Source organism: Larus michahellis, chromosome 1 (genome assembly GCF_964199755.1).
Source record: "Larus michahellis chromosome 1, bLarMic1.1, whole genome shotgun sequence".
Lineage (NCBI taxonomy): Eukaryota > Metazoa > Chordata > Aves > Charadriiformes > Laridae > Larus > Larus michahellis.
Genome location: NC_133896.1, coordinates 52546088 through 52569815, shown reverse-complemented (window position 1 = coordinate 52569815; position 23728 = coordinate 52546088). Strand labels below are relative to the sequence as shown.

General features: G+C 35.5%; 1 protein-coding gene across 1 annotated transcript in view; it reads right to left on the bottom strand.

Moving 5' to 3' along the window:
• SCYL2 (SCY1 like pseudokinase 2) overlaps positions 1-23728 on the bottom strand; it is a 36701-nt gene that overhangs the window by 7944 nt on the left and 5029 nt on the right. The window contains exons 2-11 of the mRNA XM_074575854.1: positions 23473-23677; positions 15809-15966; positions 11631-11775; positions 10891-11040; positions 10067-10288; positions 9146-9262; positions 6766-6891; positions 5203-5379; positions 1386-1508; positions 10-123 (exon numbers count right to left, since the gene is read on the bottom strand). Of these exons, the coding sequence (XP_074431955.1) occupies positions 10-123; positions 1386-1508; positions 5203-5379; positions 6766-6891; positions 9146-9262; positions 10067-10288; positions 10891-11040; positions 11631-11775; positions 15809-15966; positions 23473-23649 (1509 nt within the window). The 5' untranslated portion in view covers positions 23650-23677. The remainder of the gene's footprint in view (positions 1-9; positions 124-1385; positions 1509-5202; positions 5380-6765; positions 6892-9145; positions 9263-10066; positions 10289-10890; positions 11041-11630; positions 11776-15808; positions 15967-23472; positions 23678-23728) is intronic.

Sequence of the window (23728 nt, the reverse complement as noted above, 5' to 3'; positions counted from 1 at the left end):
GATACTTACAGCAAGAGAAGAAGTTTGCAAACATGCATTTTTAATTCTTGGAATTAATGAATTTTTCATTGATGGGTAATCTATCAAATTGGCAAACGTGGGAATTATGTTTAGGCAAAGCTCCTATAAAAAAAAAAGTGCATAAGTTTAAAAAGAAACATGCATGTTTATTATAAAATTAGTGCTAATATTACTCAAGATCAAAATTAGTTTAAAATGTCTGCTTCAGCTTTCCTTTTAAGGAAATACTTAAGGAAATATCATGTTCAACTAAGCTGACCTTAATCTATCAGACTCACATAAATAGCTGGAATAATAAAGCATCGCGATATGCAGATAGAACCCTGGAAAATGGATTTCAAAAACAGCATTCATAAATTTATAATAAAATATTTGGATAGCAAGAGTATCTTGCATTTTCACAAAACGCCTTTATATTAAAAAACCCTTTTATTGCATCAAACTGCAACATTTTCCTACATAAATCAAGCAAATCCGAATGAGTACTATCAACAACACTGCAACAGCACAATGATAGGCTGAAAGATAAAAGAGCATATCAAGATTAAAAATACTTAAACAACAGGGGAAAAAAAAAAACAAACAACTTCAGCCCCATCTCAAAAAAAGTAAGAGACAGGAATATTAAGTACAGGTTGCAACTAAATACCTGAGTAACTAAACTGCTGATGCAGAAAAACCTCAAGCCAGGTATTTAGAAACAAAAAACTACCTCAATAATACTGCAAAGGCTTTGCAAAGGTGAAAGTCACATCTGATTATCCAAATCCTTCTTAAAGAAGTGTTTTGTCTGTTTACCTCCCCCTCACACTCCTGAATGCCTTTGGCTAACTAGAAGTAAATACCACTGGAAGAATGATTTCCACAAACAAGAACCATAGAAAGGTAGAGAAAGCATGAAGAGAATTAAAATATGGATACATAAAAATGTCACCAGAAGGCATCTTAATATGATTTTACAGCAAATCAGGTCTTCCAAAGTAATTGCCCGCACACATGTTCTTACTAGTGGGACCTCAGAATAAGCCACCTCTCACTGACTGGCAAGAGCATCCACGCCTGCACAGTTTCTGCAGCACAGGCAATGCTTTATAAATGCACATCCTACTTTTTGCTATGGTGGATACTCAGAATTTAGGATAAGTGCATTAGAACAACAATCAAATGGTTACTCCCTGGAAAATATGGGAACTTAATTTTATTTTACTAAAACAAGTTTTCTTTAATAAAACATCAATCTCTTTCAACATTGAGGAATATCTTTTTTTTCAAGTAAACAAACGCAAGGGCATCCAAAAAGCTGGCACAACAGCTTTAAGAGAAGAGAAAAAAATTGTTTTAAGTAAAGGCTGCAATTACTATACCTGGATCTGAATTGAAGGTGCTTCCAAGGCTCTATAAACCATAGGCAGAACACTGTTCTTTATTTCATCTGGTGGAGTTTTGGTTAGAAGCAAGTCCATTTTTTGCAGGAAGATCAACAAGATCTATTAAAAGAAGGACAATTCAGAAGCCAAAAGTTTTAACTCCAGAAACATATACTTACAATTTAAAGTCTGTTGTATCATATAAAAACTTCAGAAGTTTTCTTGTAACTCAGTAAATGTGATCACTTACCATGTTGCTTGCCTGAAGGCATGGAAGACAAAAAACACTTTGACATATTATTGCATTTCAAAAACAGCAAATACAAATCAAAACATGTGTCTTCTAGACTAATCCTTCTGAAATACATCATAATGGCTAAGGAGGGAGTTCTTGTTTCTATTTTCAACACAGTCTTTTGTTAAAATCCGCTCACAGAAAATGTTTATAGAAGCATCACTATTGAAAAAGCTGACCTTTCAAAAACCTGTAGCTTAAATGCTGTCCTTAAAGCATTTAAAACAACTCCACATATAAAAGCTGCATTCCATCTGTATCTAGAATCAAAATAGGGCCACAACGATGAGAATACTACAGCTACTATATGGACACAAAATAGCTTTATTCTATTTCACGTGGAAATATAGATCATAAAATGAAAAATCTAAAAAAAAAAAAAAGAAAAAAAAAATCACCTCACGTTAACCTAAAAAGCACGTTCACATAGTAGGATTCACCTTCCTCAGGCTTAGCCATCTAAAAGTTAGCTGTGATTCTAGATTACTCATCCAGGCTCAGTCCCCAGTAGAGAGCGCCATGTAACTCATCAGACTCATGTCTCATCTCAGCTAGGTGAGACAACTTGCTACAGGTGACACTGACTATCCACTGACACCTAAACTCCTTTTAGAAAACAGGTCAGACTAAATGAACAAGTTGTGGTGAATGGTATCACGTTCATAATACAAAGACAAGTAATTCATAGGAGGAAAAGATTTCAATTTTTAGTCTAAAAATATGTAGCAATCAGTGCTTGTATGTCAAATAAACCGAAGCATCAGAATGTAGAAATACAACTGAACCAAGACCACATATAAGTTTCCCCTTTCATTTGATTCCTTTAGAGGGAAAAAAAAGAAATTCTTTTAAACTGCAGCTAATATTTGCTTTCTTATTCTAACTACCTAAACTGTACACACACACACACAGACTCACTCATTCCATGAACACTGATTCTGATGCAATATCCCCAAACCCGAGAGAATTAGGGTGAGATGGACCAGATCAGTTTTAAAGTTAAATGTGGTAATTATTCTTAAATAAAAAATTTTATTTGTCCTAATATTGGCTTTTTTGAAACATCCATGTACCCATAACATTGTTGACTTGCCTAGCAATCCTGTAATACTGTGGCATGACAGTTTCTATGTTAACTAAATATATATTTTCGGAGAAGGATCGTTTGATTGTTTTTGCAAATTGGAAGAGAACATGAACGAAATCTGTTATTTAACAACAAGAAAGGCTTCTTTAAAATGAAAACCAGATGTTTGAACTTATAACAGACTGCTTTTAAGTTAAAAATTGTACTATATAGTAATTTAGATTTCACAGAAGCAGTTCAGCTGTTTTCCACTGGCTGTCAATGCCTTTCTTTCAACTACGATAACATAAAGCTCAATTGTTTTTGATCTTTCTCTCTACCTGTCTTTAAATTGAATGTAGTTCATGCTGTTCCAATGAACCTCTTTTATTTTTAGCTTTCTAAGACTGTATTTGATACTTTTTATCTATTTAAGTAGAAACTAAGATGTCATAGATTCAAACACACCACCTCTTAAGCAAGCAGCAGCAGTTGCACTCTAAACAATAATGCTAAAGATGTGCTTCATTCATTAATACAGAGCCCAGAACTTGGTCAGGGTACTGCGTTAGAATATGAATTTACAGTACTTCATATGCTAAGTCTTTGTGGATTCCCCTAGATATAAATTAAGGGTTTGTCTACACTGGGAAGCCATGCCAGAGTAAGCTAGGATGGTGATTTACAGCATACCAGTTACTCCATGCTAACTCCAAGAATACAATAAAAACGAGTAACTTAACTAAATATTACATTTTCATATTATAAATTCCCACATACAAAAATATAGTGAACACTGGGTAACAATTTCTTCATAACTCAAGTACTCGACAAAAGCCAAGTAACAGGCCTCATACAAATCTAAAACATCTTGGGAGAGCATTTGGAAGAAACACTGACACCTTCCCCATCCGCCCTTCTCCATGAGTTACAAACACACAGGAACTAGACGTTTTTGTCTTGTACAAAGACAGTCAGACCTGGAATTCTGTCCTCTGGCACTATGAATCTTTATATTTTTTTCCCTGAATTGCTGGTATATTAACTTTGAAAACCTGTCCTGGATTAGTTAAACAAACTTTGCCGTAATAAAAACAACACAGAAATAATAGTGCAATAAACTGTTCAGTACTTAGCGAGCATTAAAAATGTCAACATAAGGATTTAATATACAGTATCTAGAAAGCTACGGAAAAACTTTGCAAAGCTCGCTCTTTATGAGCTGACCCCAAGTCTGTATTTTGCTTCCCTCATTTCTCAAGTAATGAAACAGCTTTTGTGCCCATTATGCTCCAGAAATAACTTTGAGACAAACTTTTTGCAGTGAGGATTGTCTCACAAATCTGATGTCAAAAGTAGCAAAAAACCACAATGTTACCTTTTAGGGTGAAACAGCACGAATAAGATGTTCACTGGCTTTCGGTCGGTTAGACATTTAATATTTTCAAGACAACAACAAAGCTAACATAAAGCCCCAGTGTACCAAAAGTAAAGAACATTAAGTAGTTCTAATTTTCTGAGGTATTCTCAGTTACACAATTGTCCCCTTTCCTCCCTCCCCAGTATAACAAGACTTCTCCGACGTGGTTTTCCGAAACCCAAAAATAAAAGGTCTGCTTGTTCATTCCTATGTTTATCCTGCCCTTTAAGTGCTCTGTGGAGAAATAAGAGCATCCAGCCATAAAACCAGGTGCGCTAGAAAGAATGCATAGCTGCCTTTTTACCTGTGGAGGCACAATGCCCAACTTCGTGACCGAAGTCTCACGAATCATCATGCACATGGTGCTGACAAAAGGATGCAAATGTTTTGTTCCTTTACAGTAATGATAATGTCTTACTACTTTTATGCATGTGAACAACAGGAAAAAAAAAGCGTATTTTACTTACACAATACATTTGTCAAATAAAATAAAACAAATGGCACAAATCTGTGCACAGCCCTCAAACAATATTTTATTATCATCAATAAACAGTACTTTTAAAGGAGTATCAAAGTAACAACTTCTCCACCCCATGACTGCAGTATCAGCAATCTGGATACAAGAAAAAAAAAATTATAGGTTCAGTTACTGGTAGAATATGTGCAAATATTGTACTGTACAACGCTCCTCAGGTTGGCTAGGTAAGTAATAAAGTGCTTACAAATACACCTTCTAAAATCAACCAAAAAGAACAACTGAATGGTAAATCAAATGCTTCCTTTTTTGCTAGTCTAATCTCATCTATAAATGCAAATATACCCTCACAAAACCCATCTAAAAAAGCAGAAGTAGAGGTTTTGTGAATTTCCTGGAAAAAATCGATTTCATATGAATCAAGACTGACTGCTCGGACAACTAGAGAGCAGGTTGGGAAATCTGTGTGAAGCTGGAAAAGGGAAATAGAACAATTAGTCATTTTTCAAGCAAAAAACAACAAAGAGAAAAACTGTAAACTGAACAATATTAACATACCTGGATTGGTTCTTGCTGCTTAAAAACAGGACCAAGATCAGGCAGAATGAGCCTGATATATTCTTCTTTGGTGCATTCCTCAGCAATTAGGAGAACGTTAGGCAAGACAAAGGGTACCATATCAGGATTCACAAATTCAGAAGTTAAGCAAGGCAAAATTCGCTGAATTATAACACGCTAAAAGAAGAAAAAAAAAAAAAAAGCATGCATCACATTGTACTGCATTGCAGTTACTATTGTGCCAGCTCAACAGCTTTTGTATTAACTTGATATTTACAAAAAATTAAATAGACAATTTTCAATTTTTAATTCTTATTTTCACAGTATACTTTAGCTAATTTGCACTGTGCTACATTGTTTACATTTCTCTGCACTGAAAACGTAAATGGAGACTACAACAGCTGTGAAGGTCAACAGAAAGCAATTAACTGTACAGAAAGTAGGACTTTCAGTCACATACATGAATTTTGAAAACCTTATTCTATATGCTTTCTTTAAAAAGACCCTTAAAAAAGCCTCCATCACTCCCCCCCCCCCAAAAAAAAAAAAAATATCATTTTTTCAACACCCCATCACTCACTTAACAAACACATAATCCTGCTATACCTCCCTGTAAAACTCCAGGTACGTTCCCTAAATGGGATTCTGCTGACAAAATACATATTTACATTGTGGATGTCTACTGTAGAGTTAGACAACCTTAAATGCTTTTAATGTCAATAAAGAGAAATACACAGTTCAAGGGCGCAGTCCCTTTCCTCACAAAATATACTTTCAAGACAGAAAAAAAAAATGAATGCCCTAAAGATCATTAGGTCAGTCGGTGGCTGTCTAAAGTTAGGTGAAATACATCCCATCTATTTCCAACTTCAAAGCATCATTAATTTCTGATCAAAGGAAAAAATTACTAAATTAAAAAGAAGAGAGTATTAAACATGAAGTCTGACTTTTGCACTGTGTAGTTCAAAATAGAATTAAAACTAAAGACATTTAATGCAATGGTTCAGAAGCTCTGAGCTAGGAAAAGGAGTCAGTCTAGACATAGTGTCTAACTACACAGAAAAATGTGTAATGACAGACATTTGCCTTTGAGGTTTCTGGGCACTGCTAGCACTGAGTCTGTTGAGGGAAGGAAGTTTTGCATCATTCAACATTAAAGTACTGCCTTGTTATAAAAAAAACTTGAAGGAATCTTATTGGAAGAAAAGGTGGCAAGATGACTTCAAAGAGCTATGATAACACCTGGAAACACAGGGAAAGCCTTGTAAGTGGAGAGAAGACAACTCCCTTTCAAAGTGGGATGAACTCCAAGAGGACATGCAAATGCTGGCTCCTTACACATACTGATAGCACAATTTGCCATTTTCTGTTTAAGGAATGATTGATAGTGAGGAGGATTTCCACACCAATTATTTTCTAGCCTTCCCTTCTTTCCTACTACTATATTCTTAGTCTCATGGCAGTCTATTACGGTATACAAAGTCCAGCATTCCCAGATTCAGAATGTTAACAGATGTTCACATAGTTTTAAACTCACTATTTCAAGACATTATACAGACATACCTTAGGTAGTTTTGGCAGAACCTTTGGTAGACCTTTAAAAAACTGTGATTTCTGAAGGTTATCCCTTTGAAATAATGAATCAAAATACTGAAGCGTCATTGCTCCTACATCATCGAAGAATGGTATCTAAAAATAAGATTAAAAGCTTGTGATCTGGCGGGAGACAACATTGACACTGTTACAAAGATTCCATAATATAATCATCTATTTACCTTCTCAATGCACTACAGTAAACCTTTACAATAACACGCCTGCAACTAACAATTAGAAAAGTACATTTTTACATACTAAGTAGTATAATATTCACAGATAAAGGCTGACTATTAAGACAGAATTTTCCTAGCATTTTAAAGAAACCCATGCATGTTATGTGTATCTAAGTTAACTTATTGTAGATGAAATAATGTTTGTCTACAAAAAATGGAATGAAAAGTAGAAACCTTGATTAAAAGTTCTCCTAAGAATAACCACACTACTTAATATTACAAGAAAGAATTACCTACGACTCCACCCAGATCTGGCTACCACCCCTGGAAACTTATAATGAATCAACAAGCATTCATGCAATAAATGTGTAATTATATAAATTTCTCTCCAATGTTCAGACCCTTGTATATCACACCCATTAGAATTTCTCACATGATCTCCCATGTTTTCATTACTTCAGCAAACAGGGCAAAGGTCTTCTTAAGTATTGTGTAACAATGTATATACGTAGACCAGGCTTATAAAGATGGCACCCAAAAAATACCGGGGGTTTCATCTATAGCCATGGTATATCATATTAATACTGACAGAGCTGCTTCATCGTTAATGAAAGACTGATAAAAATGCATGATAAGAAGATTGTTTATATAAAAATCCATCCCCCCAAATTCAACTTTCAGTTAGCAGATGAATTAAAAGAGGAGAAGAGCATCTAGCCCAGACCTAGAGAGACTGGAATGAAAAGTCCTGTATTCAAAAACTTGCAGGGGTAAGATTCCTCCTTCCTGCTAGCTCTCATTTTTAGGGAGGGATATATCAAAACTCATGGGCTCGCAACAGTTAAAGACAAAGCACGGTCTCTCAGACAATTTAGAAACTTATTTTCAGTTGAAAAATTTGTGCAAAAAGAAAGGATATAAAAGCATTTAAAGAAGCTCTGCTGTAAGGCAGAAAGAGAAGCTGATAAGAGTATGGCAACAAAGAGGAAAAAGAATCAGAAAAGCTGACTGGAGTAGTGCAATACAGAAGAAAATAACACGTCAGCAGAGAACTGAAGCTAGTCTGCACTGTCAACTTAAATTCTGTCTTCTAGATTGCACGCCAAAAGGTATGTGACCGTGGAATTCTACACGGGTTAACACAAACTAGTTAAAACTAGCAAGGTAAACCTGCCCATGTCAAGCTCCATGTTAGCTCGTGTCATGCTGGCCATAACAAACTGGTTTTAGAACTAAAGCTCTAACATCACGACGCTACAATTCAGTCTGCAGTGCAGCTGTGGCAAGAGAGACTTAACATCTTTATAAAACCATACTGCTTATTACAACCATTTACAGATTTGTTTGTTGTAGCCCTGCAGACAAATGAGTTGAAACCTGAGTAATATTTGCCAATTTCCTCCCTTCCCATCTTTCAGCATATATGTTGGCAGAACCATTACCTGTTCCCCCTCCCGTCTTCACTCCCTATTTCTTCCAACTCTTAAGATACTGATTTCTCTCTCTGCATACAATCTTTTTATATGACAGGAAAAGAAGAAAATTGTTTAGCTAAGTAAATCTACAAGCAGGAACTTGAAAGGCTACCAGAGATGAGAAACTAGGGTATAAGACAGAGGAAGAATCACGCTTTTAAGTTCTACTTTCAGATAGAAAAGTGCAGGAAGAGTTTGTCAAATTAAAACTTAAATTATCCTACTTAACAATTAATTTTTGGTTTATTATGGCAAGTGAGCTCTGAATATATTTTAAACTATTCTTCTGCATATTTAAGAATACACCAAAAATCATAAGCCAGAAGTTAATCCTTACATTTATTGTCCCTTATCATTTTATGGCTTTAAAAACCTTCCAATAGTTTTAAAGACTGAATTGTGTAAAAACGTAACATAGAAAATACTTCCAACTGTATTGGAAAACAAAAAAAATAGTGTTGCATTGCATGATTATTCTAAATTCTGTCTCAGCACCCACTTCTTCCATATTAATACAGGTCAGCATAAGGACAATTTTTGGCATCAACTAACATCATTATTTCCAAAATAATTAAAAAATATTCAACTTTTCAACTAAAATGATCAACAGGAAGATACTTTAAAATATCTCTATTGTTTCTACAAATCAAACACTATTTTCCCTCTTTCCTGCGGCTACCGTATTTTCCATGAACTGACCTTAGTCATTTGATCTGCGTCTGGTCTGACTGCTGGAGCTACGTTTAAGAGTAGCTTCACGTGTTCACGCACCTCCTCTGGTATGCTCTGAAGAGTACTGGAGCTTAAACGGCTCAGCTGCGTAAGTAATTTAAGCACACGTACCATGAAGTCACAAAATCACGCATCTAACTATTTCCAATACACATTAGGACTATACGTCAACCTTTTGATGGTTTCTCTACCCGCACCTTTGATATCCCTCCCTTCACCCCTTTTGTAACCCATTTGCTTCTGATCCCTCATAGCTGTCTTGCCGTCTCCCAACAGTGTACCTGTGCCTGCTTCAGGTCACATTTCCCTATTTCCAGCTTCTCATTGCGTTCATGTTATCAGAGAACACAAACTCAGAATTTTTAAACAGGTACAAGTTATTATCTGAGATGTTGTCTACACACATTAAAATACAGTACAAACAACTAAGGCAATGGGCACTCAAAGCAAGTTATGACACGGAAACTTGCATACGAACGTACATGATGTCAGCTGATCCAAGTAACCCTCTTCTGTTAATATTCATAGTCCACAAAATGTGAAATAGCTGATACCAATAGTGGATACCAATGGGCATGTAAAGTGATCAAATCACTCTAAACTCAGCCATCTTCAGTGCTCCTACATAGGTCATTTACTGCCTTGTGTTTCACATTGTTCACCCCAACAGGTAAAGTACTTATTCCACAAGACCAGCATTCAACAGGTTTACAGAGAAATCGGGTAAAAAATTAAATTTGTAGTTTATGAAGTGCAAGGTAAGATACCATTATTGGATTGTTTATGTTGGAGCACTGGTATTGTGTTCTAAATATTTAGGTCTATTTTAAAATGGCAACTTTTTGAATATGATAATCAATGAATAACAGTCACAAATAGAACACATACCTGATCCAGCTGTCTACTAAAGCTTTTATATATATCCTGCTTGTTGACCTCAAAAATTGGTTTCCCTTTATTAAACACTGCATACATTACAGCTCCTAGAGAGTACATATCACTGGCTGTCTCACAGCTCACAGAGAGAATATATTCTGGTGCCAGATATTCAGGATTTGGAAGACACAAGGATGGCAAGTTTGGATCCCATTCCTTACAAGGGAACTTTGGCTGCAAGAGAAGTAAAAGAAAGTACACTTATTAGGGATTTTTAAAGAGCATTTTAAATATTAAAGTCAAGCAGCAAAAAATAATGAATCCACTCAAGTTCAATTAGGAATGACACAGAAATGGAGTAAGGCAAAACTGTTAAGAATCTGTGTCTGTAGCTTAGAGCGATTAGCTGATGCGGTTAAGTCTGAATATTAGAGATGGGAAGTGTAATGTAAAATCAAAGCACTGCTGTAAGAGGGAAACATGAACTATGATGGGATTCATTTCAAGAGGACACTGAGTGGATGCAAGAGACTAAATTAGGTAGCTTTGCATGTCATCCAAATGCAGGTAAGCAAAAGCGTCACAGGCTTCAGCCTCTGTCTGAAACCATCACTAGTCTATTTTGACTCCACTGAGACAACTCAGACTCTTTTTCTGTGATGACCAAAGGCAGCCCTTCAATCCAGCCTGTGCTGTATGTCCAAATTACCTGCCAACAAAATATAGATGTGAATATTAAATAAAAGATTCTCTACTGAAATGCCAGGTCATGAAACTGGTTTCAGACAAAGATCTGAATTCAAAATTTAATGATGATAAATATAAAGATCTGTTACCTCCTGTTCAGATGGATTTGTTGACTGGATACAAAAATCAAAGCCCATAATTTTCCATGCTCCACTCTTATTCAAAATTATATTTTCAGGAGTAACATTTCCATGGACCATTTTCACACTGCTATGCAAAAACGACAAGCCTTCAGAAACCTGTTAATAAAAGATTATTATTTCAGGTTAAATATTTCCCCAAATATCCTGTAAGATATTTACAAAAATTCTGTTCTTGTAGTCACAATTAAATTGTTAAGTTAACTAAGAAACAATTTTTCACCATCATTTTAGGCAATGTCTTTGAAATTATATATGAAGGAAACTAAACATAGACAGGTAATTAGCAGATGAGATTACTAATGCTGATTAACTATCACAGCGTAAGAACAAAAATTATGCTCAAAGTTGATCAACATATTCACCAAGTAAAACATGGGAGCTACTGTTCCTCTACAGCACGTAAAGAGAAGATTCACATACAGGAGAGACAACTGTAGCACAGACATTTATATGGAAAATACAAATTCATTCTCTTCGATATTTTCCATATCAGAATAAGAGTAGCAACTTAGAGCCTCCAGTGTTGATCCTCTCTTGTACTTGCAGTGATCAGGGCACTATCACCTCCCACTTCCCAATTATTTGATTTGCTATAGGCAGACAAAACTTTGGCAGTTTACAAATTTATAAAAACAATCATTAATACTAAAAGCGCAAGAAAATTACATGGACAACCTGTGTCATACCTGAAGCAAACCGTATTTGGTCTCCACATCATAAAGTTTGTATTCTTTAATGTCAGATGGTAAAGGAGAAGGTAGGTTGTCCCAGCTTCCAAGAACATTAGCTAAACTTGCACAGACTGGTTCTGTACAAAATGCCAAGCAATCCCTATAGAGGAAATACATAAAAACATTTCGTGTAAATAAATGTAATAAATCTCTTGACTGCAAATAAAGCACCATATAAACATCATATTGTACGTTACCAGAGCACTTGGTGCTACCTAAAGACATGTTATATTTCAGGTTTTGAATCCTTCTAAGTAATATTATACTGGAGAGAAATATATAAATATCTGAAGTATTCAAAAAATATTAGAATATAGAAACCAGCCTACGTTATTTTATTCTCTAACATTTACATACATCACTAATGATGCACACAATGCTTTGTAAAAAGTTTTAACAAAACAATGCTTTTCTTGTCCTGATCTAGGAAAATCAAATAACTCTTAATATTATTAAAACTTGTAAAATCATGCTTTTAGCTGTGCCTAAAACTGACACGTCCCTGACTGAAGCAATACTTAATGTGGTCAGACAATGATCAGAAACAAAAATAATAAAATGTAAGGCAGCACCTGAATAGTCTTTTATTTTGCAAATTAATAGAAAAGAGATGCAAACACAAATATGCTTGTTGCATGAACTGCAGCTTGCATGTGAAGTGACTGTTTTCTAAATTATTTTATCTATTGTTTTCTTCATGAAACAATACAGGTCTTGTTTATGCATTTTTGTGTTAGCGGTGTTTGAAAAGCACAGATGAAGCAAACTTCTGCACATAAAAAGGACTGGTTGTTAACACTGTGCTTCAGACTTTCAAATTCGAAAGGCCTGAAAACAATGTATGTCTCAGCTTCATGTACTTCATGTAACACACACACAGAGTCATTCTTTATATCCACATTCTTCATACTGGCCTGCATTGCATTGGAGGCCCTGGACAGTCATCGCACCTCACTTCTTAATTGTTTTAAAGTTTTTTTGGGGAAGGCATTATATGTTTGGTAGCACACATACCTGGTTTAAGGATTAATTTATGAGAACACTAAATACTGTAACAGTATGAACATAGAAAACTGAGACTGAGTAACAGTAATCAGAATCAGAGAATGGTTCGGGTATATTATATATAAATCTTTATAAAGGTTTTTTTAGATCTTTATAAAGATACATTTTTTAATATAAAGTTATAGGCAAGAAGACAGAAGCCTAACTTCTTTTTCATTCCATAAAAATATTATAGAAGACACAATGCCTCAGAATGAGTCTACCACATCATTTTTATGTATCTCAGTAATTAACAAGCTTGCTCTTTGAAGTGAAATAAGGCTGATGAAACATGAAAACCTCTTATTACTCATCCAGATTTTAGTTTTACTTCAGTTTTGTCTATTGCCTTTCCGATGGAAAAACAACTGAAAAATAAAATACATTGAATCCTAAGCGTCAGACAACGTGACAGAACTTCTTTGCTTGGTTTCCTCCCTACCACTCTGTTAATGCCATCCCTTTCTTGTTTCTATTAACACAACTCGGGCTATAAAACTCGTTTCTGTAGTAATCACAAAGAAGAATCAGAGCACAGAAAGACAAAGTCCTTCATTTTCAATCTGACTTCTACCATACAGCTTATACATTTAGTTACGGTTAAGGTACAGATGATGGAAAACACTTAGGGAACAGTTATTCAGTGGTTTTCATAACATAAACTCTCTGATTGCTGCTGTTTTGAAGAAATAAAAAGATGGCTGTTTATTTTTTACTTTAGGAGCTAATTAAATAAGGACCCAAACCAGCGTAATGGAAGGATGGGGCAAATCTTACTACAGCAATTGAATATTGCAGAAGCTGGTGTCTGCCATACAGTGCAGCTTCTTTAACAGCTCCCTGAATAATATCAAAATGACATCCAGAGTAACCCAATAAAAAGAAAACGAGTTAAAAGTGATGGCCAAAATCGCATATGCTTTGGGAAAAACTGCAACAGATAGAACGTCTAGTAAATTAGGTAGCTGGGACTCTTCACACTATTTTTAATGGGTAGTAATGACATTATGAGTGAACTTATAGTTCGGCTTTTTTATCCTTTTCTCCAATAACAAGTTAAATATATAATAATATTGCTCATCTGTGCTGGTACTGGAATTCAAGACCAGTTGTAAGTAAATATATCCTATTTAAATTAAATATTAAGTATAAATAAATAGTTTTTCATTATATGTAATGCATGTAAATGCACGTAATGCATGTAAAAATGTATACATGTTAACAACTATATTTCTATTAAATACAATTATATTTAATACCAGTTATTTGGAGTAGAAACATTCTATTATGAGTGGGAAAGCTACTTAAATGCTAGGGTTAGAAAGGTACGGCCTTTCTTTCTACATCTACTTCAGCTGCGCAGGTACATCGAGTATCCCTTTGTCCCCCAAGGGAGGAATAAAGGGTGACTCGCAAGCAGTTCAACACAACTGTATGTTACTTTGGAGGCACAAAAAAAGACAAGGTACAATCTAGCCAGAAGGAGCTCGTGACAGATCTCTTCAAGAACAAGCACTCTGGAAAGCCCTGCAATTCTGAAAAAAAAAATCTTACAGCCTGCTTGCACAAGGTGACACACACAAATATTCCAAGCAAACTTTTATTTGTATGAACCCCCGCCAAAAACCGTTACATCGGTTTCTGGCACAGCAAGCAACTGGACAGGTTTTTTGCTACTGCTGTTTCTACCAGTAGCTGAATATGCTGAGTATGGAGAGAACAACTGGAGCAAAGCATAGGGCATTACTAAAAACTCACAAACAAGAAATCTGACATAACTACACTGTTAATTTTACTCAAAAGGCTTAAATTCTTCACAAGAATAACACCAAAGATTTATTAAAACTCCAAGGTATGAAACTTAGCTTTTTCTTCAGAAGTAGAGAATTCAGGGAAAAAATAATTATAGATGCAGTTCCTGAGTCAACTGAAATACTGTGACAATTTTAGGAAGAAGCCTGGGATGTACTCTGGGATTCACTTGCATACTCTATGACTGAGATGACCCTAAGCCCTTTGGCATGTAATAGTTTATTTACTGTTGTAGAGTACTGCGGGCTGCCTTCAACTACCTAATTAATCTTCCTTAGGGTTTTGTGACGGACATACTGAACCACAGGGGCAATGACAGCTTTGAACCCTTGTTAATGCAAAACATGTTTAGTACTAGAGGAAAGATATATATATGAATATGCAAGTGTCATTTAATCCAAGAGATCTTTCCTAAAGTAGGCATCACAAAGATGAAGAAGCATTCCTACAGTATTCTCAGCTCCTAGAGGCCGGTATATTTGGAAGAATATAGGTTAACAGACACAATCAAGAATGTAGAAGTTTGAAAGGTAATGTACATGAATCTTTACCAGGCTGCCATTTAGAAAAACTACTTTGAAAAAAAAACCAAACAAACTCTAAAACCTTCAAGATCTTCCTCAGTAGGATCAGCGTTCTATTTGAACAGGAACCCTTCATTTCATTTGTTAGATTTTAGTGTGCTGTTGTCACTACAGTTGAACAATAAAGCTGTAAGACTAATCCATTATTGTGCCTAGTGACAACCCTACATAAATCAAGCAAGCACTACCAAAACACACTGAATTTTTTCTCCCTCGACTGGCATCTGAGGACCTTTTAAACATATACACGGACACAAAACATACACCAAAAATCTCCACTCTCACATGCCGTAAGTACATACATCTCACAAACGGAATAAATGTATGAACAACCTTTTCAAAGGAAACAATTTTTAAGAGAGTTCTTTAAAAGCAAAATTAATTGAACTATAACATTTTCATGCTCTAAGGGTGACGTGCAGCCTTATAGCTGCAACTGGACTAAGATCATGCAATATATTATTAATTAGATTCACTAGATTCACACCAGAAATGCATGCTACGGCTTGGGGGGGGGGGGGGGGGGGGAAGAAAAGAAATAAATCTGAGGGTGCGGTGAATACTATTCTCACACAAGTAAATACAGTAAATTTAAGTCTCATCAGATGTATGTGTTGAATGTTTCAGATATTTTACGTCCAATAACAAAACAATGGCTAAGAAAGTCTGTTCTCAACTTTAACTACAGCTCACCTGGATTCTTCCAATGGATGTTGAACTGTAAGTAGTCGAGGGTGTCGAAGCCTGGTTAGCTGTTGAACACCTCGTTTTAAAGAATCAATAATCTGATCCTTTTCAAATTTTTGATACTTGTCTATTAGCTTCTTATCAAAGACAAAAACAGCCACTTCCTAGAAATAAGCAACAAAATTCTCTGTGTATATAACACAGCGAAAAAACAAGCCTATATACAATCACATAAACACACACATTTTTTTGAATCAACAATGCAGTAAGTATTTCAACGTACATGTATATATACATATTGTCCTTACTTTGTCCAGTCATAATCATACAGGCTACTGTATATCAACTCTGAATAGATATTTTAAGAGTTAAGGTACTACTGCTCCTTAGCTTACAAACAGTAATATGTAAACTATAACCACTATCTACACAGTGACAAAGCAGCGGATCCACGGGACAGAAATCAGCTTGGTTTCAAGTAGATGAAAGCATTTATATTCAACTGTGAACAATTAAAATATTCTGAGCACACATCCATTCATTTGGCATTATATATATCAAGTGGTACCTTATTAAACCAGACCCTGTTTCAAGCATTCTGCTCCAAACCAGTACAATCTATATTAAACCAGGCATTCATGAGAGATAATTTATAGTCACAGTAATCAGTTAATCCGATCAGACCATTCACATGATAAAACATTTAAGAATTTTTTAACGCTTAGCATGTGTAAAAAAAAGTCCCAGAAATGCGGTAGAGGTCAAAACCAGAGAAAATAGTTCTTCCAACCAACCTCTGCAAGTGGATTAGGATAAAATTAAGAAATTTATAAGAAACTTTGAAATTACAGTGGTGGATGTGTAATAAAAAATTAGATTACATCATCACCTTGGAAGCCAATAAAGACAAATCAACTGAAGAAAAAAGGAATTAAAAACTTTACCATGAAACAGAGAGACTTTCTTATACTCCTGCAACAGCATTATGAATAATAATAAAGGTTAGAAAGCAATAGAAAATAATATGAAAATACAGTTTTCAGTCCCAAAAGGAAGTCTGTGCTCTTGTACTGCACATTTTATAACCATTATTCTAATTAAAATCTCACAGGAATATTACTGACTTTAAAAAAAAAAAAAAAAAAAAAAAACAAAAAAAACCAAAAACCAAACCACTTCTAGAAATAGGCTATATAAAAAAGAAATTCAGTCCAATACACAAAAAATTGGCTTATATTTTTTAGCTGGTGCCTGTTTCATTAAGCCATTAGCAGGTGAACGTCTATAACTAATTCAACTAAGTACACTCTTCCTGCTTCTATTCCTACCAGCTCCCTGCTCCAGCTCTTAAGTGTGATGGACTAAACATTGACACAAGGCAGGGAGGAACCAATAACAGGGGACTGAAGACATACACTATACCCACTATTTAAAAAATACACATTTTCCAGTACAAAGTGTGAATGTATTGAGCAGTACGTGACCAATAACAAAATTTTAAACTAATACAGCACTTCTGAAAGCACTGCTGTTTAATGACAATTCAAAAGAATCAAAAGTAAATATTTAAATCAGATAGTATGGGACACCAGCTATGGTTTGAATGTTTTATGATGGCTATTAATAAGTTCTATTAGTCCTTGCTGTAATCCTGCATGGTTTGCGTGAAGTTTGACAGAACTTTTACATATCCAAAATCTGCTTACATAGAAGTATGTATGTGAAATTGTAGTATTCTAGGTATGAAAATGATTACTATTGCATTGATTTTGTAGACTTAGTTATTGTGGAGTGTAAAGAATCAAAATAATTTGAGCAGACAACTTCCTTTCAATACCTTTATCTTCATGTAACACATCTGATACAAGAAAACATAGAGCCTTCTCTGTCTACTCAGGGACACTAAAATGTTAAATGTTCTGATATTAATAATTTAAAATATGCTATTCTGAAATTCAATTCCATAATCAACATTGATTTTTATATGCAGAATGCCATATCAGCAATTTAGTATCTTAACCCCCATAAGTCACCAGATATTACTGTACAGAAGAATGAAGAGATAGCTGAGTCATGGGCCATAGAACACAAGCTCAATGCACAAAAATTACTGAAACCATATAGTACGCTTGGAAACATTTAAAAATGCTCATGGGTTTATGCTGCGTGAACCAAATAACCCATGTGTTTTGGCTATAAACACATTATTTCTGTTTTTCCTTTTCTGTTTTACAAGAACTGATATTCAACCCCAAAAAGGAGGGCTACTGACTGTAGCTGACAGGCATTCCATTCCCTGAAATTACTCTCATGGAAGCTTCCTGAGATGAAAGCTTGCAAAGGCTTTACATAGCTACTACTTTTTTCCACAGAAAGCTCTAGGGGAGCTTCCTCTTTGTTGTTTTTTTTTTTTTTTTTTTTCACTTCATAGGTTTGAAGGAAGAGTAGCTTCCTCCTCTAGATAACTACTTGTCTTTTAATTCTGCAGTTGTGTCGTAATTCCAACTTTGTGATACAAAAATAAATTTAACATAAAAAGAATGAAATATATTAAAAAAATATGACTACTCTCCACAAAGAAAGAGAAAAAGTAGAGCCAAAATGACACAAATTTTCATTCATTATGTAATAGGAAGCATGCACACCTTGCTCAACATGCTCTTGTCTCAACACAGTATACTGGTAACATTACTACCTGGCTTAGGAAGCATGGTCAAGTATGTGGGGGACTAGACTAGACACTTTAAGTTTAAATCTCAGTTCTCTACACAAACATGAAATAGTCTGCACCTTCCGTCTCACCTCCCACATGCTTAAGCCAAGTGCTTTACTTCAAAGTGGTGCTAAGTAAAGCTGAGTGATGACACTGAGACAGACGTTATGTTATGAAGCGTACAGTGTAAATATTTGCCAGGATGAAGACCTTCAAGAAAATATCTGTTGTTACTGACAAGAATTTAGAATTTTTAACGTGAATCACTGAAAAGGTCAGTGTTTTAGTTCTATAATGCCTTTGCCAAGGAATTAAAAGGTCACCTCTGCAAACGGGAGTAAGCATTGTCCACAACATGCAAGACATGGGACATGGTTTGACTGGGCTATAATCATATTAACTTATCTAGAACACTTTTTTAGACACTGAAAAGTGTAAATCAGTTCTCTTTGATCGTGCTTGGGTATTTCAGGGGAATCCCGTTGACCATTGCCCCAGAAACCTGGTATTCACTAATATACCCCTTCATAAAGGTTTTTTTATCCTTGTAGTTTTAATCACTAAATGCCCCAATTTCCTTTTGCCAGTTTCTTTATGCAGTTTTCCTTTGTATCGGGTCTGACTGAGATGGAGTTAGCTTTCTTCATAGTATCCCATATGGTGCTACCTTTTAGATTCATGGCTAAAACAGTATTGCTAACACAGCAATGTTTTGGCTATTGCTGAACAGTCCTTGCACAGGGACAAGGCTTTCTCTTTTTCCCACTCTGCCCCCACAGTGAGTAGGCTGTGGGTAGGCAGGAGACTGGGATGTGACATGGCTGGGACAGCCAACCTGAACTGCCAAAGGGCTATTCCGTATCATATAACATCACACTTAGTGACAGAAGAAGAAAGGGGTTTTGGCTTCCAAGGTGGCTGTTGTTTGGAGACTAGCTTGACCTTCAGTCTACCTGTGGGACGTGGTGAGCAATTTCCTTTGCTTTGCTTGTTTTTTCCCCCTCTTCCTTCACCTACTAAGTCGTCCAGGTCTTGACCTATGAGTTTTCTTGCTTTTCGTCTTCCTATTTTCTGCCTCCATCCTGCTGAGGGTGGGGAAGTGAGGAAGTAGCTGTGTGGGTGCTTGGTTGCTGGGTGGGGTCAACCCACCACATCCTTCAAGTCCATTTACAATTCTGCATTCCTTATGAAATACACACTGACAGTTTAAACACATGTCCTTATTTACCCACGTAAATACCTTATAAACCAGAGAATACAAAAATCCTGCTCCTATCTTAGCCAATGCAACTCCTAAGAAGAAAAAAAAAGTTGGGGGGGGGAGGGGCGGGGAAGAGAGAGACAGAAAATTAATTCTCCCTAACCAGAAAAAGGCAACCAAGGCATATCATGTTTTCTCTCCTGCCCCTGAAAGGACTGTCAGAATTCAGAAACACACTAGGTTTGCGTGCCAAAAAAGATGCAAATAAAACTAGAAAGTATTTCTAAATTAAAGACTCTAAAAGCTGCGGAAACGTAATGATAATGGAACAGCAATACCTCTTCGTATTCATCTCATTGCATACTGAGAAAACATGTTAACAATACCTGTAAAACATTCAAGCACTATAGTGATGAATGCTACAGAAACTCAAATCCTTCTGTTTTCACTGTCATTTTGAATAGTGTGGAGTAATAATCCAAGAGACTAAGCACAGAACAACAAGCAATAAAAAAAAAACCTGAAATATTTAATAACTACCTATCCCGTGAACTGAATGATGTAGCGATCTCAAAAAAAATTAAATGTGATCATGTTAAAGACTAAGTCATGAACATAAAAGCAAAGGAAATTTTAAGGTAGCAGTCAGAGTGCTTGATTTTAGAAACTTTGTTTGTTTTCCCTTTCGTTTTTGTTCCCTATTTTACCCATATGCACTGACACATTTTTTAAATGAATAATCAAATGTAACTCAATATGAAACACATGATGTTTTACCAAAACCTCCCACTGTGCAAAGCAAAATAGTCTCTGAGCTAAAAAATACTGGAAAGCATTCCAGTATTACTCTGGTCTTTTGCCAGAAAAAGACTTCCCTCCAGATTTTGGGGGGGTTATTTTTAGAAGCTTGCCAATGTTTTTTTATAACCCTACTTTCCCATCAGTTTGTTTCAGTCATAAGGTATACAATACAACTATTTCAGTTTTTAAATGAATTAGCCTTTAAAGTTTGAATAATAGGAAGCTTTCATTTCAAAGCTACTGTAAGCAGAGCCAAACAACAGAAAGCTGACTTACTACCATTAATATATTTAGTACTACCACAATAAAAGTTAAACACAACTACAGTAGTCTTGAAGTGAAAACCATTATATCCTTAATTCTGCTATTTTTTATGACTGAGCTGCCAAAAAGAACATTAAGTGACCTTACCCTATCTATTTCTTTATGATCACACTTTCCAAGCAGAAAAAAGGCCAAGTGACAAATTATGCCAGAAAAAAATATAAGTGCATAAAGACTAAGTTAAAAAAATCCAAGACGAGCAGAAACATATACTGTAAAATTAACAACATGTTACTTCATGTATACACATATAACCAGACTCATAAATCTTTCAAACAAACAGCAGCAAATCAGCTATCAAATAGCACCAGACAAACATATGCACACAGGTTAAGTAACTTCCTCTCATTCTGTTACCTTGTTATTCAGTCACCTACAAAGTAAGCAAGAAAAGACAAGACATTTAAAAAAAAAAATAAATATGTAAACATTCAGAAATCCAGGAAAAGCAGCAAGGCAGGAACCAGGCAGAACTCTGAAAAGAGGAATAAAATCATACAAATCTACTGTCACCAGAAATGGAATATTTGTAACTGTCTAGTGACTTAAAATAAAAACCAAATGAATCCATACTTGAAATCTTAACTTCAACCGACCAACTTCTGTAAGACTGCTGACTTTCATTTGTCCTGAGAACAAAAATTTCTGATCAGCTGTGCTGCTGTAATGCTAAAACTCCAAATTTAGCTATTATATCTGACTACAATGACCTAAATTATTACTTGTGGTGGTGTAAAGCAACAACAACACAGGCTATTACGCGTTTACCTACTGCTTGTCTGATTACAACGCACATTACCGTAAAAAAGCTAAGTGCTTGTAGCTTCAAATTAGATATACACACTTGCATTACAGCCAATATGTGCATCACTTCACAAGTGACTGCTACCACTTGGAAAATGACAGCCAGCCACTTCCATATTGCCCAGACAACATTCAAAAGATACATACAAAAGAAATAAAAAATAGTGTTAAAGAACAGACATATTGCAACACAAAACAACATAACCTGTTTGTATTGCTGCATAGTTTTATTCTGCAATGTCAAACTGAATGCTGACATGATGTTACCTAACTGGTAATATTAATAATGAATGGTAATTGTATGTGAAATTACTGGCCATCTAAAATTCCTTGCAGTACAACTGCTGCTGTATTTTTAATGACTATTGATGGCATACAAATGCACAGATGTTAGCTAGGGTTTACGGAGATACTGCAGGTGTGGCAACACCTGAACTAAAACTCTACAAAATCAGTGGTCAGAATACCCATTCAAAGCTTGAAGAACGTGATCGACAGGAACCAAGTTACATACACTCTGTCAGTTAGGCTGTGAAAGAAACTTGCTGCAACTCTCCAGACTTTAAAGGTACACCTGCTACAGGTAAGATGCTTACTGGGCACAGTAATTGCACAAAACCTATCAAAACTACCATACTTTCAAGGTTATCACGTCTTTGTATAGTTGAATAAGACCTAAAAAAAAAAAAAAAAACAATTGGTACATTGGGTAAATTCAGTAAATACTAGATGTATAGAGTTCTGCAACAGCTAAACAGATGCTGGAGAGTGTGGCAGAAGTACCTGCTTAGCATTACTCAGATTCTGTCACATATTCTCCACAGATTATTTATTCTGCATAGTATATTTCTTCTCAATTTGCTACAGTTCATTTTCCTACCATCTAACAGACTGTATACATGTTTTCCAAAGTTATTCCTTTACATCCATTTCTTTTTGATACATCTGTAGCAAGCTGATTCGTTGTCTAAGCGACTTCACATCACTTCAGCATCAAGTTTAACTGAAGGCCATAACTTATTAACGCTTCTACTTACTTGTTGAAAATTTTATTTCCTTTCTAAGTTTGAAAAAAGACTTTTCACGTTTCTCCAGTACAATAAAATCATTTCCTATAATAACAGTTCTTATACTCTATTTCTGGCAAACCTTCTTCCAAAGTCACAATCCCACTTTCATTAACATATGTGACTTACAGTGAGTCAGAAGTTTATATACTAGTGCTCTAAACACTAATACTTTAAGGAAACTAAAAGGGAACAATACTGATCTGAAAGCAGCACGGGGAAGGCACAACTCACTTCCTCCACAGCCGCCTCCTCTATCCCATGCCTTCCTGTTACTGTATCTCATGACTTAACATTTCTAACCCCTCAATTTCTGTATGGCAGCCGAGCAAAGAACTAGTCTTTTTTGCTGCAAACAAACGATGGCACGCTTCATGATTATTTTAGGCTGTAACATGCCAGTACTGCTGCCAAAAAAAGCTGCAAGGTAAAATAAACTGGGGAAGTGATCCATGTTAAAACAAACTTCTTTCTTCTTGTCAGATCACTTTTAACTCGGATTAATTCTTGATCTTGGTCTCAAATTGTATGCTATGAATGCAGAACCACTTCTTTCTCCAGCAGTGAAGGCTTAAAGCAATTATCACCTATGTAGCTGAGAACATTGTATTTAAATAATGTTGAGTTCTTTGTTTCATTTTACTTACCCTTAGCATTAGACTTTCCAGTTGGATTTTGTTTTTAAATGCCATTTACCAACCGCTACCTATCAGTCTGTTATCTAATGCTTATAAACTTAGGTCTTTACTTGACAACCCACCTGTTTTGTTGATTTTTTAGTTCCATTAAAAATCTTCCAAGCAAGACCATTACCACCACTGGCAATATGTCGGCCAACATCAAATTCCCTGGTAACAGGATTTCCCATGACTGCACTGGTGACATCAGCTGTTACTTTTGTAACGGTGCTCTTCAATTTATTCAGCATGGACTCCATTGTCTCAATTGTACACCAATGTATTATCCTACAAAGACAAGGAAAAAAAAGCTTCACAGTTCTTTCAACATAAGACACA